This window comes from Cryptomeria japonica, chromosome 10, assembly GCF_030272615.1.
Source record: "Cryptomeria japonica chromosome 10, Sugi_1.0, whole genome shotgun sequence".
In the NCBI taxonomy this organism is placed as follows: domain Eukaryota; kingdom Viridiplantae; phylum Streptophyta; class Pinopsida; order Cupressales; family Cupressaceae; genus Cryptomeria; species Cryptomeria japonica.
The window spans coordinates 124563979-124579626 of NC_081414.1; the positions used below are offsets into that span (position 1 = coordinate 124563979).

The 15648-nt window shown below is 32.6% G+C and overlaps 2 protein-coding genes across 2 annotated transcripts; both read right to left on the reverse strand.

Moving 5' to 3' along the window:
- Positions 1-1410: 1410 nt before the first annotated feature.
- Positions 1411-3213, reverse strand: LOC131046619 (UDP-glycosyltransferase 72B1). The gene has a single exon (XM_057980393.2). The coding sequence runs from the start codon at positions 3073-3075 to the stop codon at positions 1681-1683; it is 1395 nt and encodes a 464-aa protein (XP_057836376.2). The 5' UTR covers positions 3076-3213; the 3' UTR covers positions 1411-1680.
- A 9092-nt stretch (positions 3214-12305) lies between these two features.
- LOC131046627 (UDP-glycosyltransferase 72B1) lies at positions 12306-12986 on the reverse strand. The gene has a single exon (XM_057980402.2). The coding sequence runs from the start codon at positions 12984-12986 to the stop codon at positions 12306-12308; it is 681 nt and encodes a 226-aa protein (XP_057836385.2).
- Between the last annotated feature and the right edge of the window lie 2662 nt (positions 12987-15648).

Genomic DNA, 15648 nt, shown 5'->3' on the forward strand with positions numbered 1-15648 from the left:
TTTTAAATAATTTAAAAAGAACACCACTTTTATTAAGGTCAATGAATAAAATACCAAAGAAGAACATTGCTACAACTTATGACCATAAAGATATATTTTTCATAGAACTTAAGATAATTTGATATGAAGTAAACTATATGGCAAACTTAATTTTAAAAAAACAATCCCAATGATGCATCACCAATATTTTTTGGCATCATATTTTTTGTTGTAGTATTGTAGAATATTTAAACTCAACACCATCTATAGGTGCCTACAACATAGACTTTGCCATCAAACCAAATATCTTTTGACAATTTGACGTCTTTTTGTTCAACACCATCTTGAGAATGGAAAAAAACAAACATAACATCTTCTCTTAATCTTCACTTCTAAACTAAATTGATTGCCACTGGTTTGGTAGCATCAGTTTCATTACTAAAATTATGTTGGACAAACTGATTCTCCAAGTGAAGTTCCTATAATAGGTTTTCCCAAATTGTAGAGTTAAATCAAAAGAAAGATACATATCCAATTCCATGTTGAAGCTACCAAATGCTCTATAACCAAGATTTATCATCATCCAGAAATCATAAGTGGGTAGTGATAAAAGTAGAATCCTAACAGAGTATAGCCTATTTCAAAGCAACAGATTTCACATTCATCGTACCAACAGAAGGGAAAGAAGACCAACATGGGGTCTAATGTGAAACAACAGATTTGGCCAACATGAGGTCACAAACAAGGGAGACAAGCTTGGTTATTTTGGTAAATCCGCGGCAGCATCAATAGGAGCCTTATTTGCTCCCTCCAAAAAATGGTTTTGCTTCTGAATGTCACAAACAGAACAAACAAGGGAGACTGCTCATATAACCATTTCAGGCACATGGTCTTGTTGGGAGCATTAACAAGCCTATTGGATAGATGGAGGCCATTGTGCAGGTTTGCTTAGGGTTTTAATGGCTCCTCCTCTAGAATCCCTGATGCTTCCTTCGAGGAAAGTGAAAAAGGAAATATGACACAATCAAAGGAAGCTCTAAAAATTCGAGTTTTAATTGGAAGAATTATGGTGAATGTTGGTGTTGTATGAGACAAGTAATAATGAGAAAGCAGAGAAAAATTGTCAAAACAAAGGCATTCAATGGTTGTTAGAAGATGAAAAATATCAGTGGAAATAAATACTTGCCTTGTGGACAAGTTTCTTTCACAGAGGAAAGCCAGAGAGTCTAGGATTACCTAAAGGGTAACTACTAGACGAGGGAAAGATTAAATTCCTTAAGGAGTTTGTAGAATTATTAGTGGACTGAAAACTCTTAAATATGTTGTGCAAAGAATTTCAGAGACAGAGAGATGAATGGGTGGAGATGAAAAGCATGAATGAGATGAAGAAAATTTAACAACTAAGCCGTTTTTTAAGCATAAGTAGTGTCATGAGAGAAACAGAACGTTTATAGGTTTACTGATAAATACATATGCATTAACAAAATTACATTCTTGATAGTACTACAAGACAAACGTTGAACCATATAAAATACCCCATTCTAGCCTCTAAGCTTAACAGAGCAGGGAAGACGACCAAAAGTATAGCTGGTGTCAAAGCAACAAGTTTCACAGTAATCACGACACCGAAAGAAAAGGAAAAGAAGAAGACGACATAGTAGCCACTGCCAAACAACAAATTTGACCTACATGAGCAAACAATTAGGGAGTCAAGCTTGGTTTCTGTGATAAATCTGTGGCGGCATTGGCTGTGGCCTTCATTGTACTTCCCCCTTCCATGAGTGCAATCTTGGCCTTATCCTTCAGTTCTTTCATTTTCTCCCTCGCCATTCTTCCCTCCTCTCCTTCCATCAATTCCCTCACAGCTCTCTGCACTTCTTCTCTCCTGACAAATCCATTGCTTTCTATCCTCAAATCTACGGCTACCTGAATCTGCTTCACCAATAAGACCCTGTTCATCTTCTGTTCGGCAAAAAGAGGCCAAGTGATCATAGGAACTCCATGCGAGACGCTCTCCAGTGTAGAATTCCACCCGCAATGTGAAAGGAAGCCTCCAGTAGATGGGTGAGAAAGAACAGGGATCTGAGGAGCCCAATTAAGAAGTACCAGCCCGCGGTCCTTGTTTCGAATCTCAAAACCCTCCGGTAAGAGCTGAGAAATATCAGTTTCCAAAGAAGAAGAATCCCCAGATTTGTACCCGCGCAGAACCCAGAGGAACCGGTGGCCGCTGGCTTCCAATCCAATCGCCAGATCTCTAATTTGCTCCCTCGACAAAACAGCTCTGCTTCCAAATGCCACAAACAAGACGGACAAGGGAGGCTGCTCGTCTAACCATTTCAGGCACCTAGACTCGTCAGGAGTATCAGAATCTGTGAACATCAGGGGGCCTATTGAATAGATGGGGGGCGTTGCAGGCGTGCTTAGGGTTTCCATGGCTTCCTCCTCCAGTTCAGCAAAGGTGTTTATGAGAATCCCTGATGCTTCCCTGCAGCGGGAGGCGTGTTGAAGAATCCATTTAAATGCAAAATCCGACCTGTCCTGAACGGAATTGCTCAGATCTCTGGCAGGAATCGGCGGAAGCCCCGGTATCTCCACCTCAAAATCAGCGTCCTTAAATGAAACCTTAATCTCCGAAACGAGCTTCGGAAGATGTAACATGAAGCAAACATAAGCAGCAGAGGACGGTACGAATATATAACTTGGCATCTTCAGCTCGGCGGTAACGTCAAGCAGTTCTGTACAGAAGAGGTCTGTAATAAAAGCAGAGACGGGCGAAGATGAACACAACGATTGCAGGACACCTTCAATGTGTGGCTTTGCTTTAAGCATGAACATCGAAATACGTGTTGCAATTTTCACGTTTTGCTCATTTTCATCCTCAGTGATGTGAGGAATCTCTGTAATGCGTATGTCCAGAGCAGAGGAGGCCAAGCGTTCAAGCAGTGCAGGTTGCTGAGATTTCCACATCCACTTGCTGATGATGAGGGTAATGGAGAAGCCATGAAAGTGACAGAGCCTCTTTGCAAACTCAACTAATGGCAGGAAATGCCCCATACCCGCGCTGAGGGGGAAAATGGCGACATGCAGCTTTTCCATCAAGGGCAGAGAGAGGTACTACTACTGGAATTGTAAATTACAAGCTAAAGTATAGCTTCATGAGGCTCATTTATACGGACGTCATGTTGCGTATTATCTAACGGCAGCAGTTGAACGATCGTCCATCTTTGTTTTGCTGCTCTGTTCATTTGCTTATGCTCTGTTCTTGTCATTTTCTTTATATTTATGTTTTTTCATTTATTTTTATCTTTTGTTTATATTTATGCTTTTCTTTATGATTATTAGTTCACGCATTCATTGAATGCATTTGATTTTTGAACCCAGCCAATCATGTGATAGTATTTTCACATATTTGCATGGAGTTGTATAGTTAAAAATGAGGCACAATTCATTGCAATTTATAAAATACAATTTTATCTTCTTTCGTGTTGATCTTTAGTCCAAACAGTCACCGCAAAAAATATATTTTCTATTTTCAATTATTTATTTATCGGGCACTATTATTTTCAACACCAAAAAAGACAACCATAATGATAATTGATGGTTCCATTCCCAAAAAATCTTTGGAAATCTTATTTCATTGACGGAAACCAACAAAATATAATTAAATATTCTTTGATGGGATGTATTCCCTTGACAAAAGAAATTACATTGAAAGCATATTTAATTCATCTTTGACAATTGACTACACAACACTCTTGTAAGAGTACAATATACATGTATTGATCTCTCCATATCCACTATGTGCCACTGTAGACCTTAGTATATGTTGACAAAATCCTGTATTTTGGCATATTCCCCTTTTTGAAATGGCTAGAAAAATATTAATTTGGTGCTATGAATTATTGAATGAACAATACTTTTACGATAGTAGTTGGTGATATTTAATATGGTGTGGAACTCTAGAATGTTCACTCCTTTTATTAGTTCTTGCGGGTAATGTATTCATTCCTTATCAATTATCAGTTTTGTTGAATATATAAGCTTGCATTCTCTGATAACGATTTCCACTTTTCTTTGTTCTTCCACAATTGTGTGTGGCTTCGTAGAGCTCTACAGAGAGGTAAAGTAAATTGGCAGTAGTGTTTTGGGCTGCACATTTGTGTTGGATTTATATTTCACTTCTGCGCTTAAAAAAATATATCATTACCATTGGCAGGGTGTTTAAAAACGTTGCTTATTGAGCACTTGGTTTCCAGAGAGCTCTTTAATTTGTGACCTCATTGGTGTCCTTCTCCAGGTAGACATGTTTGGAGTCACTTATATATTTCCCTATAGGTATGTCTCTGATTCATATTTCCTCGCTATGCTAAAACAATATTTTGTTATGTTTGTCAGGGTTTTTGACAACCCTAGGTATTGTGCTGAGAGAGATCAGTATTTGAAGATAAAAAAAATGTATGCTTTGAAACTACTATTTTATGATATAGAGATTGTCCTTCGTGGCATGGTGTTGCTCCCTATTTTGATAGCATTAGTGGTCTTCTTTGCTGCTCCTACATTTTTTAGGCCTTTAAAGATCCCAAGGCGGATCTGTACTTTGTTTTCTAGATGAGTTGGGAACTGTCTTAGAGTTTTGTTTTCAGACTTGTTACAATGGTTGCACAGATACATCTCTAAGAACACATTAATATATCAAATCTTATTAGTTCTTGCCGATAGGCAGGATTACTTATGCATCGGTTAGATGCAATTTTTTCTTTTCGTTGTCCAATCATTTCATTGAATTAAAAAAATCTATTAGCACTTCCATAGTTTTATTATTTTTACATATTTTAATAATTTTATCAAAATTATTTATTTATACTTGCTACAATCATTAGCATAATTCAAAATTTTTCCTTTTATTTGTAGAAAAATATTTATTTCTATAGTCTTAATAGCTCAGTCCGAATAAAATGGAAAAAAGTAAATCTAGAAAGATCTAAGAAAGTCAAAAATCTTATCCTCTTCTTTAATGCAAGGAGAAAGGATCCAATTAGATGTAACCAGTTGTTAGAGAAATATGGATAAATCTTATCCCATTGAATGTGTCTTTGAATGCAAAGAATGATATGAAATTATTGCCGCAAATTAATTTTTGATAACCTTCATTTCACAAGCATAAAACATCACGATGGAGATGCAAGACGCTTCCACTTAAATGTTATTGAGCCCTTTGTTGCACTGCAATTTGGTAGCCTTTTTCCTACAAAAATATCAACAACCATAGCATGAAGCTTCCTCTGTAGGGTAGGGAAAGTCGGATTTTAACTTCTACTCTTTATTAAATATTTTCATTAATCAGATGCATAGTTTTGATTTGCTTTTTTTGGTTTCAAGCCACTGCTTCTGTGCAATATATGTAACTATTACAAATTCACTAGCCAAGGGTTTTTCTTTTTAAGAATTGTATATAATATTTTCGATTTGCCCAAGTTTAATTTATGGCTTTTGATCAATTCACTTCTTATGTTAAGAGGTAACTAGAGTTGTTTACGCTCTCATAGTTTTTGTACTACACCAGAATTGGCAATTTTTGATGTTATTGATTGTTGATTATGTTTGTTGCTTGCTCTTTTGGCTTTTGTTATGGCCAGGCAGAGGTGTAACGGGTGGTTTCTCTATAAGCGGGTTTGGCTGCCTTTAATGTGTCTCGGGGCTTCTGTTATACTTTTTTGGTTAAAATTTTGAAGGGAATGTTCCTTGATTTTTAGTTGAAAAAAGTTTTGTTTATTTTTTCAAATGCAGATTTCTCTTCTGCTCTTGGTATAGGATAAAATGATACAAATGGTTTTTTATATTTATGGCAGAGTACTGAATTCACCAAGGATATGTCAGGGATTTTGGGGATTCAATTCTGAGATACCTTAATTTGTTTCCGCCTGAATTCCCCAAGGATATGTCAGGGATTTTGGGGGATTCAATTCTGAGATACCTTAATTATTTTTAGTTAAATTCTTTTGATATTTCAAAGTCATTACTATTAAATCTGTTTGGAAGTCTTTCCTTTTGCACAACATCTATTGAAAATATTGTAATTGAGAAAGACAAAGATGACCAAAATAGAATTTTAATGAAGAAATGGATTTTACCTAGCTCCAGCAGAGTTGGAGGTCCTTGGTCTTTTGATGGGTACAAACTTGCAATTTTTTTGGATAGAATTATATTGATTCAACCATAGATCCGCACAACAAACAAACATGGTTGAGAGCTAACAATGCCAAAGGCTCCTCCTCTTCTTCTTCTAGTCAATTTTCACTTTCTTTCACAATTTTAGAAATTTGAACTAATGGAAGTTGCTGAGATTTAAAGATTTCTAAACGAACATGAATGAAGTGGGTGAATTGGAATTTATTAGTTCTGAATCTACAATATATCCGACTGAAAGGAGGTAACTTGCCAAGTTTTATGTATATACAAATGGTGGATTTGAGATATTTTGAATTGGTTATCTCCATTGCCAAGTGTTGTATTTTTATGGACACACATAGTGTATTCATGTATCACCAAGCTACCATGTGGGCACGTAGACTTTTTACATGTTTTTCTAACATTGCCTGCAAGAATTGTTTATTGAAGCAATTAAAATTTATCGCATTTAATAATATTGTTTAGGCAATTTTTGTCTGGTTGAACTTTTTTTCAAGCATTTTATTACATATTCTTAAGGATCCAAGTTAATTTTTAGTATATCTCTTTTAATTATTGTGTGAATTAGAAATCTACAATATATCAAATTGCATTTTAAGATATATAAAATATACAAATCTTGATTCAATATCAACATTTCAAATCTTTCTTTATTGGTAATTCAATTAAATTATAGATGCCTAAATAAATGGTTAATTATTTTTTCATTGGAAGATAGTATATTTTCTCCCTTTTCAACAAAATTCAAACTCTATGGATAGAATTGATGAGTTATAAAATTCTATTAGATTAATTTTATATTATGATTTTTTCTTAAATGATTAATTTCAAATTATTATTTCAACTTATAATTCTAAACTATAAATTAATTTAAATACTAATTTAATATAATATAACTTTGTATTTAATAATATAGTAATTTATCATTATGACTTGTCTTATATTAATAGCAATTATTTTGAAGAGTGATACCACAACAAAAATTTTAATTTAAAAGATGATCATATGCAACTTTAATAGCAACTATTCCTTACACGATTGAATTTTCATATTAAAAGAATATCCATTACTACTTTTTATGTCAAACCATGTTCAAAAAAAAAATAGCATTTATATTTATGAGACCAATTACAAACATAACTTTCTATAATTACTTCTCATGATTTGCTTAAATGCTAATCAAACAAGTATTTCTATAAAATTCATAACTTACAAATAGAGGAGATTAATGATAGGTTGTTGTCTTAAATTTGTTCATTCATCAAATTTTACAATTCCTTTCTATGACATTTATTTGGTTACTCACGAACTCCGATGATACAAAATGCATATGTTTCAAAGGAATCAACCTCCAAGCCTAGTATGAGGAGAACTCATGTCCTCCATTGCCCCAATGATAAAGAATTTTTTTCTTGATCACCCTCATAATAATGTAACATGCAACCATAAAATATTTAATTATTTTTACTTTCATGCTCCAATCATCATTCTTCTTGGAGTGCCCCCTCAAAGACGATTCTCTAGAATTCATTACATAACTTGCTTTGTGTAGCTCAATGATCAAGCTACACAAAACACTTCATACAAAAAATTACAACACTAATCTAAAACATCTCCGTAGGAACTTGACACTTGCGTCTCTTGTTAATATATTTCACTTTGTTCTATCATTTTATTTGTTTTCTTTTATCTATAGTCTTTTTTCTCATTTTTTAATTTTTCTTTTGGCCATCTTGTCTTTATATATGTATGAATGAATTATGTTTGTTTTGTTTATATGCCATTTTTATTTATTATTTATTTATTTATATTTTATATATCATTAAATATTTGAATTTATTCATTTTTATCTCTATGTGTATGTTCGTGGTTATCTTTATGTTTCTATTTTCTTTGTTTGTTCATTTTTTCATCTTCTTATACTTCTTTTCATTTTTGTGAATTTTTCTTTTCGTTTACTTATATGATTTTATATGATTATATCTTTATTTTCATTTTTTTTTTTTAATCTTTATGCTTATTTGGTTTTTCTTATGTTTATATCTTCTTTGACTTTATTTTTATGTATTTATCTTTATATTTACTTATAGGGTTTCGTATGATTTTATCTTTGTGACACCCTTTCCAAGGTATATAATTCCAAAACAAATTGTTTTGAGATACCACTTCTAGCCTTTGCATAAAGGTTTACAAGATCTATTTTCAATTCTATGAACCATATTAGTTAAGATGGCTTCTAAAATTTTGTCAAATGTTTCTCAATCTTGTTAAGAAAATTTGAATTGAGTCTTGATTTTATTTTAGAAGAGATTCCTAGTAGTTCTAAAGAAGATATTTAGGGGTTTTTTATTCCTGTTTTTGGAAACTCCTAGAGCATGAACCTGTTAAGAATAGGGGTTGTATACATTGCACAATAAATAACTATTTTAATTACACAAAATGCATGTTTATCTATGATACATCTTAGGTGATGTATTTAGCCACATTAAATAATTATTTGGGTCCATTTGTAAAATTGTATGTAAAATTAACTTTTGTATTTTATGTGTGAATTATACATAAAAAATTTAATATTTGAAAACCTAATACCCAAATGTTAATGTGGGGTAAATGGTTTTGCATACTCATAGATTTACTTTACCCCTTAATTGTATTTGTGTGATTTGTATAAAATCATGCACATGTTTAATGGTTGAGATTGGTTGTTTGGCTTAGTTTTCATTATATTGATTTCTCTTTTGAAAAGTGCATATGCAAAGTATGACATGGGCTACTGCTTCAACACATGATGATGCATTGAAGGAGCTCAATGTTTCAAAAGTGTTCATGGAGACTCTATAAGTGTATTATAATATTTTCATTGTTGAATAATACATTGAGTTTGGATACTTTTGGAGCCTAGGCTTTTCCCTTTTGAGGGTTTTCTTGTAGTTATCTTGTAAGCATGTATACTTACTTTTATATTATAGGGTTATGTACAAAATAGTTTGATTAGACTATATTATTTTTCTAACAAGTGGCATTAGAGTCATCATTGTGGCTAAAGGATGTGAGAGATCCATGTTTTGGAATACCCCTTGTATGGGATGATCTATTTCAAAGTTGAAATCATGATAATGTTAGAGAGATTTCAAACATATCAAGGTATGCTATATGTTGTACAAGTCAAAATATGTAGATTTGAGGTTTTGGGGTTTGCAAGTTTGTGGTGAGTTTTTATACATATGAGGTTTGAAAATAAGTTGCTAAGAAGGTTTTTTAGTTTTTACCAAGAATATTTTGCCGGAAAGGTTTTGCAAATTATCTCCTAGGACCAAAAAAAAACTTTGTCATTAGGTATAGGAGGCCTAAGAGTAAAAAAATTGACGTAAAATTTGACCTATTAAAAAAATTACAAAAATATTTTTTTATTTTAAATATTAAATCTTGTGGTAGAAAACAATTATTTGAAAAAGTGAAAAAATAAAAAAAAATTGATTTCAAGGGGTCCATAGATGTACCTCGTACTTACTAGTGTACGATCAATAATGACTAGTATTGGGTTGTGCGAGGTTGATGATTCCTACCTATGTTGATCGACCACTAGCTAGGAGTTTTGGAATGATAAAGCCTTAGGCCCTTGGTCCCCAACCCTCAATTGGTGAAGACCCCCCTGCTAAAACTCCATGGGCCCAATTGGAATTTGAAAATTAAAAACTAAATTTTTTTTAAACTCTTTGAAATCCATCGCTCAACTTGGGGCTCGCACATTACTACTTTCTTCACTACCACCATTGTGCCATAGAAGCACCACCATTGACACTAGTCGATGTCACACTAATATCATCCATATGGTATGTTAAAACCTCAATATAGACTATTAGAGTAATTTTCTTCTAGGAGTCATAACTTTTAGCTGTGATATTTAATTTTTCTTTCAAAAGTTGTCAAAAAGCTCTCTCCAAGACTATATAGTGGGATTGGTTTGGTTGTCATAAAATATTATTTTTATCGAATTTTGGTGCCATGAAGTCAGATATTACTTTAAAATAGTTAACAAATCATAACTTCCACGTACGAAATGAGGTTTTGTATTTCAAATAGGTGATGGAGAGCACTTGTAGAGTACTACACTAGGAAACATATCCTATAGTTTATGAAATGTCTCTAAAATTGGACTTGATTTGTACTATATAATAAGACAAGTTAATGATTCTAAGATAAGTTCATGGTCATAGGGTAAGTGCACCAATATGTGATACCAAAAAGATGCCAAATTATCTTTTTGGTCCACATTAGAGCATTTGGAATGCACCAAATGGCTTGGGAAGATCGATCATAAGGCTTGTCATTTTGAAACCATTGGTGCTCACCAAAATTTTATGTAAACATAAAAAAGGAAAAATGAAAAGTTCATTTCATTTTTTGCTCTATTGTCCCTTGGCTTGCATTTTTTGTGCCCTTCAACCTATGCTCACCAAATTAATTGGCCATTTTTTCACCTATAAGTTGTGAGATCTTCATCAAAATGATGCCAAGATGTCGAGGAAGTCAATGAGGTGAGTATTTCTAATTTTTTAGTGTCAAATCTTGATTAAAATGTAGATCAAACCAAATTTTTAAATTAAAATTTATTTTAATTTTTAGGAATTGATTATCCACCCCTAAATGTTGAAAATCCTCCATCAATATTAATTTTACTATAGGTCACTTTAGTAAATCTATGCCAACATTGATAGTGGACTTATTTGTACCACCTCCTTCTAAGATAACAATCTCAGCTTTGTCCTTTAAAATCCTTTCATTTTCTCCCTAGGCTTGGTTCCCTTCTCTCCTTCCATAAATTCTCTCACCACTTTCTCCACTTCTCTTCTCCTCATTAATTGGTTTCTTTCCATCTTCAAATATATGGCTACTTGAATATGCTTCACTGGTATGACCTTGTCCAACCTCTATTTGAAAAATTGGTTGAATGCATTAACCAATATTCCCCACCATTCCCACTTCTCAAAAACTTGCTTTTCTTTTCTAAAATATTTTTTTATCATAAATTAAATTTTTTAAAAATTTATTTATTTATTTTGTAAAAAAAATCTGTCTTTTTTAAGAAGTCATCTATAAATTGAGAAGTAATCTATAAAGTAATATATTATAAAGATTTTCTATATGATGAAAAGTTTGTTGTTCCTAAAATATTACTATGCCACAAATGCAAAATTTCTTTAGATCTTGTAGCACTATTAGGAAACTTCACATTAGTTTGCTCCCCAAATATAGAATTAAAATCAAAAGGACAATAAAAAAAATTTCCTTTAGCTATACCTTTTCTTTTTAGATTTTAGAGACTTCTCTCTAACATGCCACAACATTAATTTCACATATTTCCTAATATTCAACTAGAAGACTTGCCCCCTTTTAGATTTGCAATCCTTTTATAATGCCTTGTTTTACCATAGTATTAACACTTTTGCTGACTTTTGTTTTCTAAATAAAATTATATCAATCATTTTGACCCACATGTGATAAAGTATATTCTCTTTAAATTGTTATTTTTGAATTATATAATACATCAATCACTCAAATTTACATATGATATAGTTCTAGCACTTTCTTTGATTTTGATCTAAAATCAGAATATGTTAGATTTGAAACTATAGTGGAAATGAGGATCTCTTGGGGCCTTAGATTGATGAGGAATGATAGACGCCATCATAAATGAGGATAGGATTGTAAATAATGGATGTGTAGAGCATGATATTTTGAGCATGCTAGATGTTGATATAGTGACAAAAATAGAAAAAAAGTAAAATGGTTTCTTGATAATCTATGATAAATAAACAAATCATTAAAGAGCTACAAGTCACAAAATTGAATTGAAAATCATATCTAAATGACATAATGCAAAGGAAGAAACACACAAATTTTTTATTCCCTTAATTTAATTTTAGTTTTTAATTATTTATGTTTAGGGATAATAAAAGGTTAGACAAGTGATATAAAAAAGTTAAAAGGATTTCTCTGCAAAAAAAGCAATAGAAGTGGGTCTAAGCTCGCAAGAATGTTCAAAGTCACCACAATGTTTTATTCCACGAAATGTTGAAAGTTACCCAAAAAAATAAAAACAGAATGTTAGGAGGAAAACAGAGCGTTTACAGGGTTCAAGTCCCATTAATTCCTTCCGCGCTTAGGGCTTTAATGGCTTCCTCCTCCAGCTCAGCAAAGGTATCAATGAGAATCCCTGATGCTTCCTTGAAGCGGGAGGCTTGGTGGACAAACCAATTAAACACAGGAACCGACCTGTCCTGGACTGGATTGGGCAGATCCCTGGCGGAAATCAGAGGAAGCCCCGGAATCTCCACATCAGATTGAAAGTCTTTAAAGGAAACTTCAATCTCCGAGACGAGCTTGGGAAGATGTAACATGACGCAAACAAAAGAAGCAGAGCTTGGAGAAAATAAATAAGATGGTATGTTAAGACTGGCGCTAAAGTCGAGCAGGTCAGTACAGAAGAAATCTGTAACGAAGGAAGAGATGGGCGAAGAGGAATGTAACGACTGTAGAAGCTCTTGGATGTGTGGCTTTGCTTTCTGAAAGACTATTAGGTCTTGCTCATTTTCATCTACGGTGCTTTCAGGGATCTCTCTAAAGCGGATGTCCAGGCCGGAAGAGGCCAATCGTTGTACCAGAATTGGTTGCTGAGATCCCCACTTCCACTTGCTAATAATGAAGGTGATGGAGAAGCCACCAAAGTTGCAGAGGCGCTCTGCAAAGGCCGCTAGTGGGAGGAAATGACCCATTGCCCTACTCACAGGGAAGATGGCTATATGGGTTTTGGCCATCTCACCTGTAAAATCCACGAATGCCTACAATTACAGATAGTGGAATCGTTTTTTGTAAGGAGTAAGCAATAGCTACGCATTCAAGAAGGATCTCAAGGGCAGCTGCTCAACGAAAGGATTTCTGACAAGGGAAGTGAACGCCGAGCCAAATTTTATTGGCTTTGTTCAACTTACCACATTGACTTGGGTTTTTATATCGTTGAAGTATCTTTGTGGAATGGAGTGATTTGCACGCAACGTCGATGCAGAGATCAGGATGCTTTATTGATAGTATTTTTTAATTAGTTAGAAATATATATGGTCAATGCAGAGATGAGTAATTTGCAAGCAAAGTCGATGCAGGATGCATTATGTTATGATTTATTCTGATTTTTGATTAATTAACATAGTTTAATATATGTATATGGTGATAATTGATATAATTTTGTGTAAAGTTTGATTTATATATCTATATGGTGGTAATTGATATAATTGGATACTCTTTATTCCTCCATTCTAAATATCTATTTCACAAAAAAAATCACATAAAAAATAAAATAGATAGAAAGTCAAATGGCTAAGACAACGATGAATTCTTGGATCCTAGACATAGTCTTGTATCTTTTGATACGTTACTTGTGGATTTTGTGATACCTCAATTTAAATGCATGATGAAAAGGTGATCCTAATATCCATTTTGATCTTTCACTAGCTCATGTAAGGACTTCCTTAATGAGGATAAGATATTAAAGAATTTATTTCAACAAATTCTTAAAGATTTAAATTTTATTGTGGTTTTCTTCTCATTTCCTAATAGTCAATACATTCATTTAATGATTTGGGAAGAGTTTTCTTAAATAGTTAAAAATTAATACAAATCTTGAGTAGAGTAACTATTGCCAATTTATTTGAATTTGCCAAAGGATCAAATGAACACAACGATGATTATGCCATTTGCTTCCAATATCTCTCTTCATTAAGAGGTTAGTTATGCAAATTCAAGATATAATGTGTACCTTTAAATAAATTTGATTGTTTTTATGGATTCACATGTACAAGTTAGAACCATCAAATCTAAATTGTTAGCATGAAATTCCTTCAAATATAGGTATCCAAGTCAAAATTCTCTTAAAACTTCCAAGTATCAAAAGTGAAATTAGTTTTTCAATGGTAATGAAATAAAGGAACGTATTCACATTAAGTTGTTAAACTTTCGCCTTTCATTTTTCTATTCAAATATGTATAGGAGGTTCACTAAACTTTAATAATCTATTGATGATGTACTTCAAATTCTGTTGAGTGTCAATTTTAGTACACACCCTCCTATACTTTCATTCAATCCTAACAAACACTTCATATTTGGTATAATGATCAAGCATTTTGTAACTATCATCCTATTAAATGGAATTTTACTCAAAATTGCATAGATCTTAAATATAAGGTTCATAACCTCATCAACAACAATACAATTAAAGTCGAATGGCTGAATGATTTTGGAAATCAATTCATTGCACTTACTAATAGTAAATTATAAACATACATGTCAAATTATTTTTGTACCATTAAAACAATGTTGAAACATTTGATATAGATGGTAATGATGATAATACGGAACATCGAGACATATCGAATGATCATGATTTTGTAGGATATTTAAATCTAGAATGTAGCATCTCCTCCCCCTCCTCTTATGAACTCATCAGTTTCATTTTATAATGAGTGGATCCTAATTTTTTTTTACTATATATACCATTGTACATTAGGACATGCATGTGAGAATGAAAAATTCAAGATTTCATACTTGATCCATCAAATCAATATAACATATGAATGTGTTATTAAAAAGAGATAAATTAGTACAAATGTTATCTCTTTAAATTTTATATGAATCTGATTTTTATTAATGCTATATTAGATTACCCATTAAGAGATCATATGGAAGAAAATAGAATTCAACCAACCAAGTACATTAAATGTGTATGAAGAAAAATTATATAGGAAACGAATTCATCAAAAAAGAGAGGCACATGTATTAATTTTCAACACAAGAGTATATATGCAACATAATTATTCATTTCTCACTTCAATTTAACAATACCATAGTAGTAATTATTAAATTTATATAAAATTTGCTACTCTAACCCCTTATTCATGTGTGAATATTAATAAGCATAAAGATATAGTTTTATAATACAATGGGCCTCAAAACCATGGGACAATAAAGTAACTCAAAAAATACTCAAATAATATGAAAAAGAGTAAATTTTTGCAGTGCATTTCCTTTGAATTTCACTTTATTGGGAATTTGGCCCTCCTAAACCCACTAAAAAATCATTGAGCTTTAGCCAAAGAAGATGAGGGGCCCTTGAAACCTAAAATAGTAAACATAGGATTGTAATTGAATATCATACTAACCTAATATTATTTAAGTTAAAATTATACATTGTAGTGACATCTATAGGAGTTATAAAATATATCAACTATAAAGTATAAGACCCATGATCTTCAAATACCAAGATAAATTATTGTGCTCACTTGTTTTGTGAGAGAGTCTAGGACATTATCTTGAGTTTCAAACTTTTGGAATATAATCATACCATTCTTTATCATGTTCTTAGAAAATAACACTAAACATCAAGATGCTTGATATGGGCATGGTACATGGGGTTCTTGGCCAAACAAA

Bases quoted from the DNA above. Each gene is read 5' to 3' on its own strand.
- LOC131046627 (XM_057980402.2), bottom strand. From the start codon at position 12,986: ATGGCCAAAACCCATATAGCCATCTTCCCTGTGAGTAGGGCAATGGGT.
- LOC131046619 (XM_057980393.2), bottom strand. From the start codon at position 3,075: ATGGAAAAGCTGCATGTCGCCATTTTCCCCCTCAGCGCGGGTATGGGG.